Genomic DNA, 19,088 nt, shown 5'->3' on the forward strand with positions numbered 1-19,088 from the left:
AAAAACATTGACTAAACTGGTTCTTGAGCTTTGTTTTCCTGCTCCATACTGTTCAGATTTTTGCATTTGACACCTTATGACTGTGTTTCACATTCAGTTCTCATTTGTGACATCTGCATCTAGATTGAGTGGAAATGGTACGTTGTTCCTGGAAATGATGTTTAATCATGTGCTGTGCAAAATTGCACTACATCAAAAAGTCCATCAGTTGCTCCTTTTCAAAAGGGAAATTTGCTGGAACATTATGTTATTATAAGGTGGTGCGTTTTATGAAGCAAAGATTTTATTTCCCCCAAACACAAATAGGATTTGAGCCGTGGATGAAAACACTGTGCAATTGTGTTCAGGCAGAACAATGCTGCGATGACCTCAATCCAATCAATTCACAGTGGCTCACTGCCAGACAGCTTAGTGATTGTGCTCATCTCATGCTTCTGGGTAATTATGTGGCTGCTGGTTTGGTTTGGGAGGAGGGGAGCCGGTGTGACGGGGGCGAGCTTGGCGCTGTCGTCGCTGCTGTTCGGAGCGAAGAGGCGTCCAGGTGCAGTGATGTCTCTGCGGGCTAGGTCGGTCATCACAGGGCAGCATTCTGCTTGATTGGGGATGGAGCAGATGGTGTGGAGACATCCCCATAGCAGGATCCCAGCGATGACCAGGAGCAGGATGCAGCATGTTAACCACACGCCCGTGGCCAGCTCCCACCCAGCCCTGTCAGGACCTTCACAACTCTCACTCAGTGCTGAACGCTTGACACTGGTCCCGAACTGGGTTGGCAGCCTGACAAGTCACACACAGGAAGTAGGCTGTCTGGGGGATCAGGCTGGCCAGGTGCATGCTGGTCTGACTGACTGGGATTCGTTCCTCGTGCATGAAGCTCTAGCGTTTGTAGCCCACCAGCAGACTGTTCCAGTTGGGATCGTACATGACACTGTAGAAAGTGTCCAGGCAGTTTGGTGATGATGACCAGTTCACTCTGGCTGACGTGGCAGTGATGTTGTAGATGACAATTCCCATAATGCAAGGTGGTTGTGGGGCTAGTGTGAGTGAACAGACTTCCTCAGTTATGCCAGTCTGCGTGCGCTCAGGAGGTAAACCTGAGCTAGAAAGAGAAAATACAAAAAAATGTTTTTGTTTTGACGGAAAAGCTTTTATTGGTTCCAAATGGTTATCAAAGCAGCGTAAAGTGGCATGATTGGTGATGTTGTGCTTGTTGCAGCTATGTGTAGTATCATAAATTGTGGGCGGGGGGTTCTGTCCTGTGCACTGCATAAAAATGCATGTAAAACCCATGGTGGATGTGCTGCTCTTGTTTGTTGCATCACCACCGCACTGTGAGACACAGCGAGATGACACAAACTGGTTTTTAACCCAGAGCTGGTGTAGAAGCAGTAGACTAACTGGTCACCACATCCAGCGTTGATGTATCAAAAATATGCAGATGGGATTACCGATACATATACCAAACGTCTTGTCCTATGCACCCCCCTCCCCACACTCACATGGTCATCTTCAACCTCTTACTCTAATTAGAGCTGGAGCCTATCCCAGCAGTCATAGGACGTGAGGCGGGGTACACCTGGACAGGATGCCAGTCTGTCGCAGGGCCACATATAGACAGACAAACACACCCGCACGCACATCTGCGGACAACTTAAAGTTTCCAATCCACCTTATCTTATACCGGTACTATGACCCAGTATAATCCCCTACACAGTGTGGCCTGGACATCAAAAATGTAGGTGAGTGAGTTAGTCATTCCATCCAAGCTAGATTATGTAGACAGTTATTCAAAAATAACAAATGCTATCGTCTTGCAAACTTGCCACATCTGGTGAACTTTGACGCATCACATCGATCAAAAGAACAACGTTGTTTTACCTTTGTAAGATTCCACCTGCTGGATGGTTTGTGGATACTGGCTATATTACTAAAAATTCTGAACAGCTGTGGTTAGACTCGCGTGGCATTTGTCTGACTCCTGAACACGTATACTCGTCGCTGTATTCCACTCAGCTAACCAGCTAGCAAATGTGGGGAGAATTGTGATGCACTCCACCCAAATATCAGGTGAGCAGCTGTGAGATGAAAATATGGGCTGCGTCCAATTCAGGGTCTGCAGCCTTTTAAAGGCACCTTGACACTTGCATGAATTTACTACGAGCATTGGCACGCTATCTGGCGTGCCAGTGAGTGAACTCGTTGTAAACTGTGCAATGTTCAGAATGTTTAGAATTACTGGCACGCATAAATTTCATGCCACTTCCGTGAACTAGTCATCAACATTACACAACCTATTCAAATACATTGTGTGTCAGTGTGTCTCAGACAGGGCATCTGTACCTGGAATTAGATTATGAAGAGATGTTACATCTGTAATAAACATAACTATACAGATACATTATCTAACTCATAAGAAGGAATGAAAATGCAACTGTTTTATCAATCCATTACAACATATATATTATAAATAATTACCTTTGACACAAGATTCCAGATGTGTTCTCCACCGCACGATGAGCACAAGACAACCTGCAGCTGTAGATAATTTCTCTGTGATTCTGTGAGCGATGAGAGAATGATTTCATCAGCCAAGTTCTGAGAGCAAATGCGTTATCGGCAAGGAAATGATATGGCACAGGCTTTATTTTGTATAGCATGGCATCAAGCGGGACAAAGTGGGATGTATTGGCACGATGAATTGCATGGCAGTGTGGGGATCAAATTTGTTCAAGTGTCAAGGTGGCTTTAGGTCTGTGTCCAGTGAAACTCTTCAGGCCGTCAGAGATGCCGAAGGCCGGAACAGACTCTGAAATGAGACTGTCTTGCCCACACAGTGTTTTCCCATCATTACATTTCCCCACACCTCCCTGGCGTCACCTAGCATCCTTGACAAGCTAGTGTAATGGGTGTAACCCATAGTTTAGTAATAATTTTTCGGTATTTATTTGTGCTTATTTGACCTATTTACAGTTGTACATATGGAGCCTTTATGTGTCCTGTTGTCCTTTTTTTCTTCTTACCAACTCTTTTGTCTGGGGGGGTGGGGGTGGAATTGCGCAGTGACTCAAGAGATTGTTTGGGCCATGAAGGATACACCTGTTGTATCCCCTTTTTTTCCAGGGGAAGGAAGACTGCCCACATCAACCACTTTCCAAGCAGCCTTTAAAATGGGACAATCTAATCATTCCACTTATGATCTTGATGATGGCCAGACGGAAGCCACCCCTTAGTAGAAGGCACATGGCAGCCCGCCTGGAGTTTGCCAATAGGCACCTGAAGGACTCAGACCATGAGAAACAAAATTCTCTGGTCTGATGAGACAAAGATTGAACTCTTGGTTCAATTCAAAATAATATCACCCCGCAACCCGATCCCAGATAAGCAGGTGAAGATGTATGTCTGTATGTAAAATAATATCACACCACCCCAGCATCAAACCAAGTGCATAAACTAAAAATCTGAATAATATGAATTGTGTAAAGGATTATCAGGAACAAAATACAGTATTTGCAGATGTTCAGCTTGCTGCATAATGTAGAGCGACCTGCGAAGCAGATGATCTATGCTATTAGAGCGCCTGTTACAGTCTGGCTAACAAGGTTTTACCATGCACAGCAGTTCATGAAACCTCTGTCTCAGCTTTGACTATCATCACAGACTTTCTGTATTTAAGAGTCACAGCTGTGCTCACTGAGCAAAACTGGCAGCAGCAACAAGTGAAATGTTTGAAAGTGGCCCAAATAAAAGGCAGACTAATGGGATAAAAAGAAAGGCATGCTCAAGAATGAGGCATAATCAAAATCCACTTTTTAAAAATATTTTTCCCACAAATCTTCACTTTACTCAGAAGCCTTGTTTATAACTTTGCCCTTGAAAATGAGAGGTTTTAAGTCTGTTTTCATCATTTCGATCAAAAGCCTTTTCAAACCACCAGACTTAATTATGTGCAGAAAAACCAGTAAGTGCATCCTTTTACATTTTTCTGTCACATCAGTGGCCACCCATAGCAACAAAATATAATTGTCTGTGTGGTAATGAGCTGTGGTAAGACTGTTGTTGGTCATCAAAAATATGAGTCATGACTTACCAGGATAACTCAGACGGCACAACCAACCATCAGCGCTGGAGCTGCTGCTTCAAATGATCTTGTGATACCTGCACTTGTTCCACTGTTGTGGTACCAAGTGTGCTGCTGCTGCTGTGTAGATTTTCAGCATCTGCAGAGGACCACAGACTGGTCTGTCTTTGTTTCTGCCACTAGTGGATTGTAGCAGCATTAACTCTGCCGACGGGGGAGAGAGGGAGCTCAAATGTTTCACACTGAAGTGTCAGAGCTGTTTCACATCCACGCTGTCTCTTCATATTTAATTCATTTTTCCATAACAAAATTAAACTATTCTAGTTACTTAAGCCAAATACATTTTTTTTCTTTACCTAGACTCTGCCAGGTTGATTATGTTATCAGTTATAGCTCCAGTCAAGTCCATAAGTATTGGAACAGTGCCACTTTTTTTTTTTTTTGCAATTTTGCCTCTCTCCACCACCAGAATGGAGTTAGAACAAATCAGTCATACTGGACATACTAAACATAAGTATTATTCTCCATACAAATCACCATTTTTACTGTGACTTTTTTCTTTAGTCAGGGGATGGTTACCTGAACATTTACATGCAGACATACAAGAAAACCAGTCACATCTACGCTCAAGTCTCCCGTATGCCTTCTGGAAAACTGTAGCTGAAATTTCACATTTTCTTTTCAATCCTTTGTTCTGGTGATGCAGCGGACAAAAGTTGCACTCTGCACAGTTTCTCCAATCACAGCAACAGAAGCCTATAACTCCTTCAGTTGTTTACTTGCCATTCTATTGGCTAGGACTATGGTCTTTGCTATTTGGATGCTTTTTGAGCCATAAGGACGCTGCAGCAACTCTATGCCTACTTAGTGGCAGCAATTCTGTCTCTGCATGTTTGACTTTTCCATATTATGGCTTGTTTTGTTTTTGTTAGTATGATCAAAGCAGATTGTCCACCCCAATGAGTCTGGTCTGCTTCAAGTTTCTTCCTGTAATCAAAAAAATCTTGAGGGAGTTTGTCCTCATGTTGCCAGTGTGCTTACTCATGGGGTGGGTAAAGATAGAGCACCTATGTTATGATTTGGTGCTGTGCAAATTAATTGAACTGGATGTCTTCTTAGCTTCTTTCATTGTATGGTCAGTTTTTGAGAGCGACCTACTCCGGACAAATTTACCACACAGTATTTTCCTGTTTGTATTTCTGATTGTTTCTTAATGATTGATATGAATGAAGTCCGAAGCATATTCATTGAAAACTTTCTGTAAAAGTGATGATTTATAAAAAAAATAATGATAATAAGGATGTCTCAAGCTAATCGAAGCAATCTGAATCAGGCCATTCAAAGCTTTATTTTCCCCTTTTTTTTTCTTGATTGTTCCATTGATCAGATAAGGATATAATGCAAAAAGAAATATAAATATCAATATATTTGTTTACAGGCAATTGACACGGAGACAGGACTGATTCAGAGTGCACGCAATCCAGGGGTTATAACATAACAGTCAGATTCAGGAGTTAAAAATAAATAAATAAGTCTCTACTTAGTCCCAGTTCTCAAACTGTGTGGATCAATTGCCCAAGTACATCCTTATGTTAAATATGAATGAAATTGATCATATTATGTGCGGTAAAAAGGGGAAATGAGCCAGCAGAAATGTTTACTATTCAGTAAGGATTCAGTACTCGCTCTTTTTCTTTCTCCTTCTTTGAAAACGATCTGTGGCCTGGCTGCTGTTAGCTGTCTGCAGAATTTGAAGCAGATCACAGACACCTGGAACAGAGCATGGCTTCAACAATAACTTTCTTTTTACCACAATTCCAAACTCTGCCACCTGACCTAAAAAAACAAACAAACAAACAAAACTGACCCTCAAAGTGGTAGCTCCACACACAGCACTGTTCTTAAATCTGCCGCAGTTGTCTGCAGTCTTCGATTTAATTGTGCTTATAAGACTGTCCTTTTGAAATTCATACCTAGACACACCATCTTTATTGCTATATCTAGCAATTCAAAGCTTTTCACCAGATCCAGTTATATATTCCGCTCAGTTCATGGCTTTACTAATGCATTCCTCCATCAAGTGAAGAAGGGGTCCCAAAATTTTTTGTTGAACACACTGGGGATGTGCAGCTCAGTGGGATAAGTTATTGGGGTAATGGAATGGGAAAAATGTGCCATTTAAAACCGTATTTCATCCTGATTACCTCCTTCCCATGTTCTCACAGCTTCAGAATGGTCAAACTAATATCTTACCACGCACATGATCACGGAAAACTAATTTTTACAACATTCTTAATATGAACAATTACATTGTGCACACGGGTAACATATTTTCACTGTCTGTCCTGTATTTATCAATACTACACCACGTGCTGCACTTTTTAATTATTTCTGCAAGTTTGCGTGTGTCTGCTTTTGGGTTCAACAATAAGCTGTAGTCAGAAAAATCGCTCTCCTGCCAATCATCTCTATGCTACACACTCTATGCTTCGTGCATGTGGGTGCATGCTTTGAAGTGAACCTCAATTTATACAAGGAAGCAGGGAGCACTCCCCCCACCCCTTTGTTGCATTTCAGCACCATAGACAGTACGTTTCATTCACAAAGCAGTCCACAGAGTGCTTTGTGACTGCTGTCTGTCCATGCCACACTTGTACAATGTCAAAGAAGTCCCTGCTATGTTTAGCTAAGTTTTTAATATGTCAGTGCAAGCATTCCTATATCCTGTAGGTCAGGGGTGCACAACCTTTTATGAACCAAGATCTACTTTTAAAGTTGACAGTGTATCGAGATCTACAAGGCCATATCGAACTTCATAGTGTAGCCACAATTTATTGTGCACCAATATAACACACTTTTCTGGCACAAAGATAAAGTTTTAACAATAATAATGCATTATTGAAGTAAATGTACATGGTGCAAAGAATATTCACAAGTAGGCCTAGGACTGGCCTTAAGTTGAAAAAGTTGTTCCCTACCTTACTGGGACTTCTGGCACTGAGAGGAGGAAGCTAATCTCTTATAGCCAGGACAGTAAATCAAATCAAATCAATTTTATTTATTGTTTTGAAACAAGGTTCGGTCAGATCGGCACACAGAAATGATCACACAGACTGCATTTTGCTAGAACAAACAGGCGTATATTTATTCCCCACAAAAGCAGTTACATCAAACACAAGTGGTTGCAGCGCATAAAATATCTCTTTCTCTCTTACCGTGACGCCTTTAAGGTGGAGAGCCAACACCTTTCGGTAGAGTGCGCTTGTCAACCGGCTGGGCGTTCGTACGAAACCCGCAGCAGACTCTATCGGAGCATGGCTCTGCCCCCTCTTTTCTAGTGTGTGCACGAAGGGAGGGTGAGTGGCCATCTCAAACTTCCTGGCGCACATAATTCCTTTAATCAACAGGCATCAAAAAGGTATTTCCTCTTGCAAAAACATAATAACCCCAGCTCTTCACTCCCAGTTCAGAATGACCCCAGCATGCTTCACTCCCAGTCGTTAGTGGCTACAAAAACAAAGTTGTGCAATCAGTGTAATAATAACAAGTACATCATTAGGGTTACTTTAAGACAGGGGCAAAACAACATAATCTTTTCTCCACACATTCCACTCTTGGTGTTTTGCACCAGTCAATTTATGTAACCACTAGCAGATTCAGGTAATGCTGGACCTGCCATAGCATTTCCCACATTTCTTCTAGTGATTCACAAACAAAATTTTGAGTAATATAGTCTTGATTATACCTGTTCCAAACAATATACTCATATACAAAACCCGATGTTGTGGGGTCTAATGTGACATTGTATTCGTTCACTCCAAAAGGATCATGAATTAACAAAGTTAATTTCATCTCATTCGTTGAAATATTACCCATTCCACCTCTCGCCTTAAACGTATAACATAGATACATGTAAAAATGTTACAAAAAGTCATCACACATATTGCTATAATTAATATTGTCAAAGGTGGCACTAAGGTACTCCTGGCAGTGACAGACATCCCTGAAAAGATATCCCACCAATGATGTGCTGATGCTTGCTGTACTAATTTTGCCACGTTTTACCCGGTCACTAGCTATCAATGTAGACACCATGAGACTGGAGATGTTGGACGTATGTGACTCTATTAATTGCTGAATTTCCGTAGATTGTTCCAATGCGCATTTGAAACGCTCCAGGGAAAGACTCCATGGGGAATGCAATACAGCCCATTGTACCGAAGTCAGCCGACTCGATACAGAATAATTAGTCAAACGATATGTCCGGTTTCCCCAGTGCCATAAGTGCACATTGTTCAGGCAGCCAGTATACGGAACCGAAGGTACTTGTGAATTATTTTTCATTGTTGCAACACACAGAGCATGTGGGCCGATCTGCCACAACATTTCTCTTGGTGTTTCCCTAGTCCAGTCACAAAGTACAACCTCTGAGTCGGTTAGACATGGATTGGCATATCCCGTTTGCAGCACACAGGCCATACCTTTATCTGTTTTGTCACACATTTTGGTATCAAAAGTCGTATTAGTTTTTGGTTCTAACCACTCTCCATCCATATGCAAGAACCAATAACCATTAGCCGTTATCACAGGTAACACTTGATATTTACAAACAACCTTTGGTTGTGTCGCATTGTACTGGGTCCAATACCCAGTACATACTGTTTCATTACATTGTGTATATTCTGGATGTAGCTTTAACCATAAGGTGTTGCTAATGTTCCAAATCCTTCTCCAATCATGATAGTTCCCTGTAGTAACTATTCGCTGAAATCTTTCCCTTTGAGCCTCTGCATGAATGGTTTGTAATGTACATGCTGTCCAATTTCCCATATGCGAAATATTTTTAAATGCATCATAAGTTTCATTAGCTATCCATATGGCTGATTCCAATGTTACATTCCAATGCTTACCGTTTGGTGAATCCCTACAAGTAGCAGTTGTCTCATTTAATATACATACTTGTACTAAGGAAGATATAATCAGTTGACATCCTGCTTCTATCACAGGTAGATTGTGATTCTTTCCACATTGTGTACATTTATAAATAGTACAGTCACTAGTCACATTTCCAAATGTACATCTTTGGTTATTCACACAAGTGAAGTTATCCTGAGTCCTGTTTTGAGTACTTTTCCACCATGACATTGTCGCTATTGATCCTACAGCGTTCAATTGATGTCCTTCAGTCATTCCCCAGCAGCTGGAGACCATGGCACCACCTACAAGGAGGAGTATGACCCAGCAGCCGACACCTCCAATCCCGGGGCTTCCACCGGTTGCCATGGCGACGTTCACTTCCTGTGGTCCTTGGCTTCCCAATCAGCAACTCCCACCAGGACATCAAACCTAAATAGACAAGGAATACTATTCGTAGAATGACAATGATTAGTCTTCCCTTACATAGCACTTTGATATGGGCACATTCACCCATTTTTCTTCACCCTGATAGAGTATACTAACAGTTGCATCATTTCCTTGAGCTATAATTTCTGCCGCTTTAGGCGGCCCATTAGGTTGTTTAACCCAAACTTTGGCACCTGCTTGATCTGAGGAACCAAAACCTTGTGTTCCGCGTGTAGTTATGACTACCGGTTTTGGAATTTCCTGTACCAACCCCATTTCACAAGGTTTAATTATTAATTGAGCAATTTTGTCCCCTTTGTTCAATATCAAAGGTTGTTCTCCAAACAATCTACAAACCACTCCAATCTCGCCTTGGTAATCTGCATCTATCACCCCGGCTTGAATAGTCAGCCCTTTGAGTGATAGACCACTGCGTGGCAGGACGTGCCCATATGTGCCCTTCGGACACTGTAGGCCTAGCCCTGTTTTTACCACTACGGTTGTCAATGTCCTTAAATCTAATCCTGCTGAGCCTGGAGTTGCTCTGACAGGTAGTTCCGCTTGTGGATCAATTTTCCACATTTTGATGCTTTCTGTAGTATGCTCTATCTCTTCCCCTGAAATCATTCTTATCAAGGGTGTGGATCCCAACCCTATTGGCCGATTGTTCAACTGGTCCACGGCAGTAGTCAAATCCTGTCTCCATTGTCGCATAGTGCGATCTTTTGACAGCTTCAATAGGGTCTCTTTAAGGAGCCCATTCATTCGTTCTACTAGTCCCGCCGCTTGCGGGTAATAGGGAATATGATAAATCCATTCAACATGATGTTCTTTGGCCCACTCTTTTACTTTATTCCCCGTAAAATGAGTACCATTATCAGTTTGAACCTGTACTGGTCTGAGCTGGTCCCTGAATTTTTTCTGGATTGCCATGAATTAATGAGGCCTCCGCTCCTGTGTCCACTAAAGCCGAAGTAACTTGAACTGATTTAATCCAATAAATTTCCAATCGAACATAGGGCCTAATATCACTTGTGGACCATTGTGTTAAATCTCGGCGGGCCACAAGAGCTTGACCATTTTCCTAATACTCATCATAACAATCAAGACTCCGGGAACGCCTTCCCTTATTCTTTCCTTTCTTTCTATCTTTCTTGACCTTACGCGTAGCAGCTATGTGCACCATGTCGTCATCGGAATCCTCCTCCTCTTCCTCCTCAACGGGAGGGGCACTCGGCTTAACTCCTTTTTCTCCTACCTGCATGATCACCATATGCACAGCCTTCAACTCCGCCCACTGACTTCTTTTTCCTTCTCCTAATTCTTCTAAAGATTGACCTAATTGTGGGTTGAAAGCTCCTGCTTTCCATCGCCTTTTTCCTGCTTGATATTGACAAGAACCATCCGTAAACCATGCTCGACTTCTCTCATCATCTGACAAATCATCCCATCTTTTTCCCGCTTTCACAGGAGATTCCTCTAATGGTTGAACTTCAAAAGGCACCTCATCTTTCTCAGGAGCATCAGCTACTTGTTCATGTAGCAACGAAACCCCCTTCTCACCTGGTTTCACTCGTTCTGACACATACCATTTCCATTTTATTACACTAGCTTCCTGAGCTGTTCCTATTCGGTGTGTGGTAGGATTACTCATTACCCATGAGAGAATAGGTATCTGAGTTCTCATCATTACCTCATGTCCTACTGTTTGTGATTCAGTTTCAATTAACGCCCAATAACATGCTAAAAGCTGCTTTTCAAAGGGCGTATAACGCATTCTCGCGACTGGGAGTTTCCTCGACCAGAACCCTAAAGGTTTTCGTATCCTGTTTTGTTTTTGCCATAAGCTCCAATTAGCATAATCATTTAGAGCAGACACTTGAAGTTCTACTGGTCCTGATTGCATTTTTCCTAAGGACACAGCCTGCTGTATGGCTTCTTTTGCCATGTCAAATGAGCATTGTTGTTCCTCCCCCCATACAAACTCCTTTAACTGTCCCTCCAACTGTTTTACCTGTTGTTCTAACTTTGTCACTTTTTGTGACTTAGCGCATTCTGATGAGCGAACCGTATCTAACATTAAAACTCGCTCTTTCCAAGCTTCCGCACAAATCCACATCATTTCATGAATACCTCCCAACGGAGCTTTCTCTTTAACCTCCACCCGTTTTAACATCTCACATAAAACCGGTGGCGTTGCGGTGGGAATCGCTCCAGTCCACGGCCCAGGGCGTCCCCCGCGTCGCCGTAGAAGCTGGCCTATTTCCTTAAAAGTGATCCCATCCCACCCCGGGACCACTTCTTCCTGTTGAGATGCCTCCTCGGCATCCTTCTTTCCCTTTCTACTAAAACAAGACATTTCTGTGTGTAGTCTGAGCGCAACCGTATCCTGCCGACAACGCCAAAAAATGTTTTGAAACAAGGTTCGGTCAGATCGGCACACAGAAATGATCACACAGACTGCATTTTGCTAGAACAAACAGGCGTATATTTATTCCCACAAAAGCAGTTACATCAAACACAAGTGGTTGCAGCGCATAAAATATCTCTTTCTCTCTTACCGTGACGCCTTTAAGGTGGAGAGCCAACACCTTTCGGTAGAGTGCGCTTGTCAACCGGCTGGGCGTTCGTACGAAACCCGCAGCAGACTCTATCGGAGCATGGCTCTGCCCCCTCTTTTCTAGTGTGTGCGCGAAGGGAGGGTGAGTGGCCATCTCAAACTCCCTGGCGCACATAATTCCTTTAATCTACAGGCATCAAAAAGGTATTTCCTCTTGCAAAAACATAATAACCCCAGCTCTTCACTCCCAGTTCAGAATGACCCCAGCATGCTTCACTCCCAGTCGTTAGTGGCTACAAAAACAAAGTTGTGCAATCAGTGTAATAATAACAAGTACATCATTAGGGTTACTTTAAGACAGGGGCAAAACAACATAATCTTTTCTCCACACATTTATATAGCGCCAAATCACAACAAACAGTTGCCCCAAGGCGTTTTATATTGTAAGGCAAAGCCATACAATAATTACGGAAAAACCCCAACGGTCAAAATGACCCCCTGTGAGCAAGCACTTGGTGACAGTGGGGAAGGAAAAACTCCCTTTTAACAGGAAGAAACCTCCAGCAGAACCAGGCTCAGGGAGGGGCAGTCTTCTGCTGGGACTGGTTGGGGCTGAGGGAGAGAATCAGGAAAAAGACATGCTGTGGAAGGGAGCAGAGATCAATCACTAATGATTAAATGCAGAGTGGTGCATACAGAGCAAAAAGAGAAAGAAACACTCAGTGCATCATGGGAACCCCCCAGCAGTCTGTCTATAGCAGCATAACTAAGGGATGGTTCAGGGTCACCTGATCCAGCCCTAACTACAAGCTTTAGCAAAAATGAAAGTTTTAAGCCTAATCTTAAAAGTAGAGAGGGTGTCTGTCTCCCTGATCTGAATTGGGAGCTGGTTCCACAGGAGAGGAGCCTGAAAGCTGAAGACTCTGCCTCCCAGTAGGAAGGACTCAGGTACTCTTTCTGCATTAGATTCCAGAATTGGACATTTATGCCAGGTGTTGTTCTTGGTTTGAGCTCAGTGTCATTTTTCAGTGTGAGGATCTCATTCTCAATAGCACAGCTATCCAGGTTGAAGAGTGATGCCACTATGAACATCATACAGTCCACAACTATAGTGTCCCCAAATGGAAAACAGAGAAAACAGGTTCAATGGATGGAAAGTCAGTAAAGCACCTGTCAAATTCTGACTGCACGTGATCATCATAATGTGCACTCTTAGGCACCGCCCAGTCTTTGTCCTGATGCTTAAGTTATGTGTCAGCATATTCAGCATGGTTTAAACGTTTCAGAAATTCTTTAGTTTCGGGCAACAATCCAGAAAACCTTTTAAGAAATTTACCTCTGCTGAGTCACCTAACGTCTGTGTGCAGCATATGTGTGTGTTCTGCACCTGTCTCCAGCTGCGCAGAGAATAAATGCATCCTCAGACTCCTGGCCCAAACAGAATAAGCAGTCTTGTTCGCCACATTCATCATGTCTTCCATATTTATGGACCGTTGTGCTGCTAGCCGACTTCAGTTCCTGGACTTTTCGGACACACAGCAGTGATTTAGCTGGAACGTTGGCATCGTAGTTCTTGTGAATAGTTTTGAAATGCCGCTCCACTTTTACATTGCAGAAAAGACAGATGGATTTGCCATTCGAATAAATGGAAAAAAATAATCCTCCTCCCACTCAGAATAAAAATAATTTTTCATTTTTTTCATCCTCCACCTTTAACAGCAGCCAACATCCTTATTGGTGCATTAGTGCCACCTTCTGTATCCATCTGTTATATCAGTACTAAATCCTCTTGAGTCCAGATTTTGTTTTTGTTCATGTGATCGACTGGAACTCAGCCTGCGATCAATCGATCGGTTGGGCACGCCAGCTTTAGGTTTTACTGCACCATGTTTTGACCACATAGTTGCTATGAATTTTTTGATCATGGTCAAAGTTCAACCACACCCTCCACGTGCATGATAACACATCACACCCTTAACCGTTTCTAGTGTGTTTCTAATATGCTGTACAGGTGTTTACTGCATCCTGTGAGTTTTTTGCAGAAATTGTGTAAATGTGGCTGAGTGCAGTGGGGGTTAAAACTGTAAGGTCGAGCTCTGCCTTTTACATGAAGCATTATGGCTAAACCACCGGATACCGTACTAGGTCATTACAAATCGATTGTTGATGTGAGTCTGATGGCTGGACACTGACCTGCTGGACATGTCTGGACCTGCTGCAGGAAATAATTTTATCACCACATTCCAATGAAAGTTAGGAGCTGGTGTGTTTGAAGTTGCATGGTAAATTCCAGGGGGATGAGTTGTTGAATTTATGTTTTGTACCTTTTTATCATCATATAGCAATCAATATGCCCGTCTGTCAATCTGTCCGTCCGTCTGTCTGCTTTCACTTATCACAAGAGCCAATTGATCAATTTCATTCATATTTAGCATAAGGGTGTACTTGGGCGATTACTGATTTGTGCGGACTGGGGGGGGGGCATGTCATCTCCTGATGATTCTTGTTTCTGTTGCAGACCTTGAATCTGGCATACAGCAGCATATTTGGTTCCTACAGAAACTTTGTGGGACCGCCGCATATTATGGTAATGTGCAGACTACTGGGCTATCAGGGCATCGCTGTGGTGATGGAGGAGCTACTAAAAGTCGTCAAAAGCTTGGTGAGTAAGAACAAACTTAATTTTAAGAACAGCTTTGAGTGAGACTCACCACATACTACAATGCATGAAAGGTAAAAGGGAAGATGACATATTGGAGGGGCTCATCATCTTTTCTTGTTGCGTGATTTGCCCATTTTGTGCTTTTTAACGCTCTGTTGTTTTTGCAGCTGCAGGGCACTATCATGCAGTATGTAAAGACACTGATGGAGGTGATGCCCAAGATCTGCCGACTTCCCCGCCATGAATATGGGTCACCAGGTAGGTGAACATGTGACCTCTATATCTTCTGAAATTATTATAACACCTTATTGGCTTTGTGAATTAACTAAATATTTTCATTAATTTCAAACAGAAACAGGAACATTTTTTTTAAGTAAAAAGTTTTGTTTTCGCCCATTTGTTTGTCTGTCTGTTTGTGAACAGCCTGGAACCCACAATTTGCCATATATCGTTATGAAATTTTTACTGAAGATTCATATCCTGATAGGCAAGAACTGATTCAATGTTCATGGTCAAAGGGCAAAGTCAGGAAAAATATTGGAAAATTGAAAATATCCATATCTTTAACATTGAATGAATTTTCAAAAATTCAAACTGTCAAAAAAGATAAACGTTTTCATATTTGAGAGCGTTATGTACGATAGTATCTTTTATCGAGTGACAAAGTCTGATCCAGTTTTCTGATTTTGTGGCCATTTAAATTAAAACATTGAAAACCCCATTTAGTGTATATTTTACATTATATCTTAATCAGACATGCTCCGAGCTCTCTCATATTTGAAAGTGAGGTGCAGACTGACACTCACAGTTGCCTGACAAAGTTTGATCCATATCTGATCCGGATTGTGGATTTTGTGGACATGTGAATTTAATATTGAAAAGCCCATCTGGTGTACATTTTGAATTATATCTCAATCAAAAGTGCCTCAATCGCTCTCATTTGTGAGAATGAGGTGCAAACTGGCACTCTCAGTGAACAGACTAAGTGATCCGCATCTGATCCGTATTGCGGATTTAGCAGAAATTTGATTTTAATGTTGAAAAGCCCTTTTGATCTATATTTTGTATTATATTTTAGCTTATGAAAAGTCACTTCTATCAGGACTTTGACCTTGAAAATTTTTCCAAGGTAAAAATTTGTGGAATTGGAAACTAGTGTTGGAGGTTTGCGCTCTATGAGCACGGTGCTCTAGTTTTGTTTCACACAGGGTTCCCACAGCAGATCTGATTTGGATCTGCATGTTAATTTTGGCACACGTTTTACACCAGAGGCTCTTCCTAACGCATCTCCATAATGCAGTGATTTTCAACCTTTTTTGAGCCGCGGCACCCTTTTTATATTTACAAAATCCTGCGGCACACCACCAACCAAAATAATATTATAATTTTATTACCTCTGGTTTTGCGCAAAACCCAATTATCGCAATAGAAAATCGATACAGAAAACACCGCATTTCGAAAATCCTCAAGCATTTTGCGCTCTGATCTCAAGTAGGGCTGTCACGATTAGGAATTCTGGAGACGATTAATTGTCAGACAAATAATTGCGATTGACGAATATATTGTCTATTTTTTTTCCCTTCTTTATATTCTACTATTGTAGTATAATTACACAACTCTGGAAGAACGGTTGGCTTCTGTGAGTGGAGAAACTGGGAATGGTGCAACATTTTTATTTTTATCTTCATTTTACATACAGTCCCAACTTTTTCTGATTTGTGGTTGTTTGTTGCATTTCTGAAATTGTTTCTCCTCATCAGTCACGTTTTGTGCTTAAACACTGCATTAAGCCCATATTGAACAAATAAATACCTTTGGAAAGTAACAGCTGTTAAAGTTCAGAGTTCTCACCTGCTTTTTGTGATTTGTGCATCTGAACATCACCACAGCTTCTCCATGTCAGGGCTTTTTTTTTTTTTTTTTGTGGCTCAGTTCATTCATATGTTCTCATTTTTTAAATATGTTTTTAAAGCTATTTGACCGTTTATTTCATCTCATGATCTCATAAATTCAGCATACGACGCGCACATGGTGTGAACAGGACGGTAACGGCAGAATCACACCTTTAGAGAAAGTTCAGAGAGAAGTAAAAAGCAGCTTCACGTTTTGGTTTTTTTTTTTTTTAAACTTGTTCACGCGGGTTAAAATCTTCTCTCTGCTCCGCGCTCGCTGCGCACTGATGGTTCTCAGACTGTAACGTGTCGTGCTTCCATTCAGGAATCTCCCTCACGTGCCCCCTCCCTCCCAGCCTGCAGCCTGTTGACTCCGCGCGCGCGCACACACACACACACACACACACACACACACACACACACACTCACACCGACAGCTCCGCATTTTAGACAGCTTTTGAAGAAGACGGCCACTGTTTTAATCGGCCGTCTTATCCAAACGGCAGGACGGATCGCTCTTCAGCCTCCATGTTATTGTCCCGCCTTAAGACAAGAGCGAGGCTGCAGCACAATGACGTCAGATTCTGAGTCGTTTTATGCTTTGTGGATAAAATAAATAATTCACGGTAATCGCGAATATGAAAAATAATCGCGATTGATGAATATTGTAATAATTGTGACAGCCCTAATCTCAAGAGTTTTTTTTAGACGTGTCGACACTTTTATTCACAATAATCTGCCACTCTAATATTCACGGAGCGCAGAGGCTGCCTTCAGTGAACCCAGTTGTGAGCGAGAAGGCCCAAGTCTGACCACGGTGACATCAACGGAGGTCAGGCCGCCTTCCCCGCACACCTCCACAGCCAACGTGGTTTCTCTTTCCCCAGAGGAGCCATGTTCTGTGAGCAGCTGAGATTCACGCTGTAGCCAGCATCCCGTAACCATGGAGACGCACAACGCTATGTGCGCAAGTATGTGTATTATACTATAGTACAGCGCTTTGCTACCATCTACTGGAATAAAAGAGCATTACATCATCTGCCATACTATTACAGCACATACACCCGACAATGGTGATATTTGATAATTGCCCACGGCACCCCTGACGATCAATCACGGCACCCTAGGGTGCCGCGGCACCCTGGTTGAGAATCACTGCCATAATGGGTAGGGGTGGCCTCGAATCGTGAACCGTCCGCACTGGAAACAAGTGAAATTATCTGCTTACTCACCACCCCGGCCCAATCTAAATTAAACAAATTTTAACAACTATTTAACAACTTTATACATGTGTGAATAATAGCTAAATTCAGCCACAGTGCATTTGCTGTGTTTGAAGATTAAAGCCCCATTCTCATTTTCATGGATATGCATCTGAGAAGTTCACGGTTTGAAACCTTGCCTATAGCTTGGAAAAATGTGAGAGGGTCTGACGGGGTGTCCGTGATGAATCGTGATATACTGTCATTGTGCTGTGGTCTTGTTTTACATAACTCCAGTAGGATTTTTAACATGTTTGAGAATTTTTTTTTTTTTTTTTTTTTTTTTTTTGCACTCGTAAACTTTGACATACTTTGGTGATCCTTTGGATTTCCATTGAACCTGGTATAATGTAAAACATGCCATGACATCACCAGGAGGTTATCTGACATCACCAAGGCTGCGCTGAAGTTATACTACAGGAGTGCTCCAGTGTCTACAGTTATATTGCAGTTACTTCTGCACGCGCCACAGGCCTGATGTGTTGTCACTGACTCATGCAACAGATTGCATTCATGGGCAGTCATGATCTTCACGTGCCTGCTTGTCGTGGTTGTACATTGTGATCTTCTGAGATGTATATCTGTGCAAATTAAAATAGGATTTAGAAATCAACACATTTCATTTCAGGTTAAAACACAAATTTAAGAACTTGTTTACAAACTCTACATCTTGGAGAAAAAAATAAATGTTATTATTAAAAAGTTAAATTCTCCGCCATATTGACTCAAGTTTTTTACTAGCTAATGTGAATTCTACACCTAATGCAACCCCACAAGAGGCAAACGAGCAGACATTAAATGAACGGTGTCCTCCACGGCTCCAAATCTTATCAAAGGTGATCCATCTTCCCTCAGTGTCCACTTCTACCTGGTTCACTGTTTTGGCATAATTAAAGACATTTCACCTAAATATTTGCAAAAGTTTACTGTATGTCCTCTGAAGAACTCAATTCCGCATGTTTCTGCCACCTTGTGGTAGGTTTGATGAACAACACTTTAGCTTGCTGTTGAGTGGAAAGCTGCTTAAATGGAATTCTATTTATTTTCTAAATTGAAAAATAAAAACAGATGCCAGTCCTGCCATGGCATAAGGAAAACAAAATACACATTCTTGGTCTTTTCTGAGATTGTGAACTTGTTATTGTACATCATCCTGCTGATTATCAGTAAATATTTATGAATAACTGCTGAAAGAGAAAAGCAATTGATCTCAAAAACAGGTTGAAAAACCAAGCTGGACACCTACTCCATGCTAACTGGAGTTTACAGTTGAGTGTGACGCGTTTTCTGC

General features: G+C 42.0%; 2 protein-coding genes across 2 annotated transcripts in view; one reads left to right on the forward strand and one right to left on the reverse strand.

The window, feature by feature from the left end:
• LOC117519288 (cytoplasmic FMR1-interacting protein 1 homolog) overlaps positions 1 to 19,088 on the forward strand; it is a 62,959-nt gene that overhangs the window by 35,182 nt on the left and 8,689 nt on the right. Inside the window, exons 23-24 of the mRNA XM_034180619.1 lie at positions 14,500 to 14,643; positions 14,811 to 14,901. Of these exons, the coding sequence (XP_034036510.1) occupies positions 14,500 to 14,643; positions 14,811 to 14,901 (235 nt within the window). The remainder of the gene's footprint in view (positions 1 to 14,499; positions 14,644 to 14,810; positions 14,902 to 19,088) is intronic.
• LOC117519289 (fibronectin type III domain-containing protein 9) lies at positions 5 to 4,102 on the reverse strand. The gene is given in 3 exon segments (XM_034180620.1): positions 5 to 735; positions 737 to 1,099; positions 4,088 to 4,102. Coding segments are annotated over 2 exon segments (630 nt in total). The 5' UTR covers positions 1,015 to 1,099; positions 4,088 to 4,102; the 3' UTR covers positions 5 to 383.

This window comes from Thalassophryne amazonica, chromosome 10 (assembly GCF_902500255.1).
Source record: "Thalassophryne amazonica chromosome 10, fThaAma1.1, whole genome shotgun sequence".
Taxonomy (NCBI): Eukaryota; Metazoa; Chordata; class Actinopteri; order Batrachoidiformes; family Batrachoididae; genus Thalassophryne; species Thalassophryne amazonica.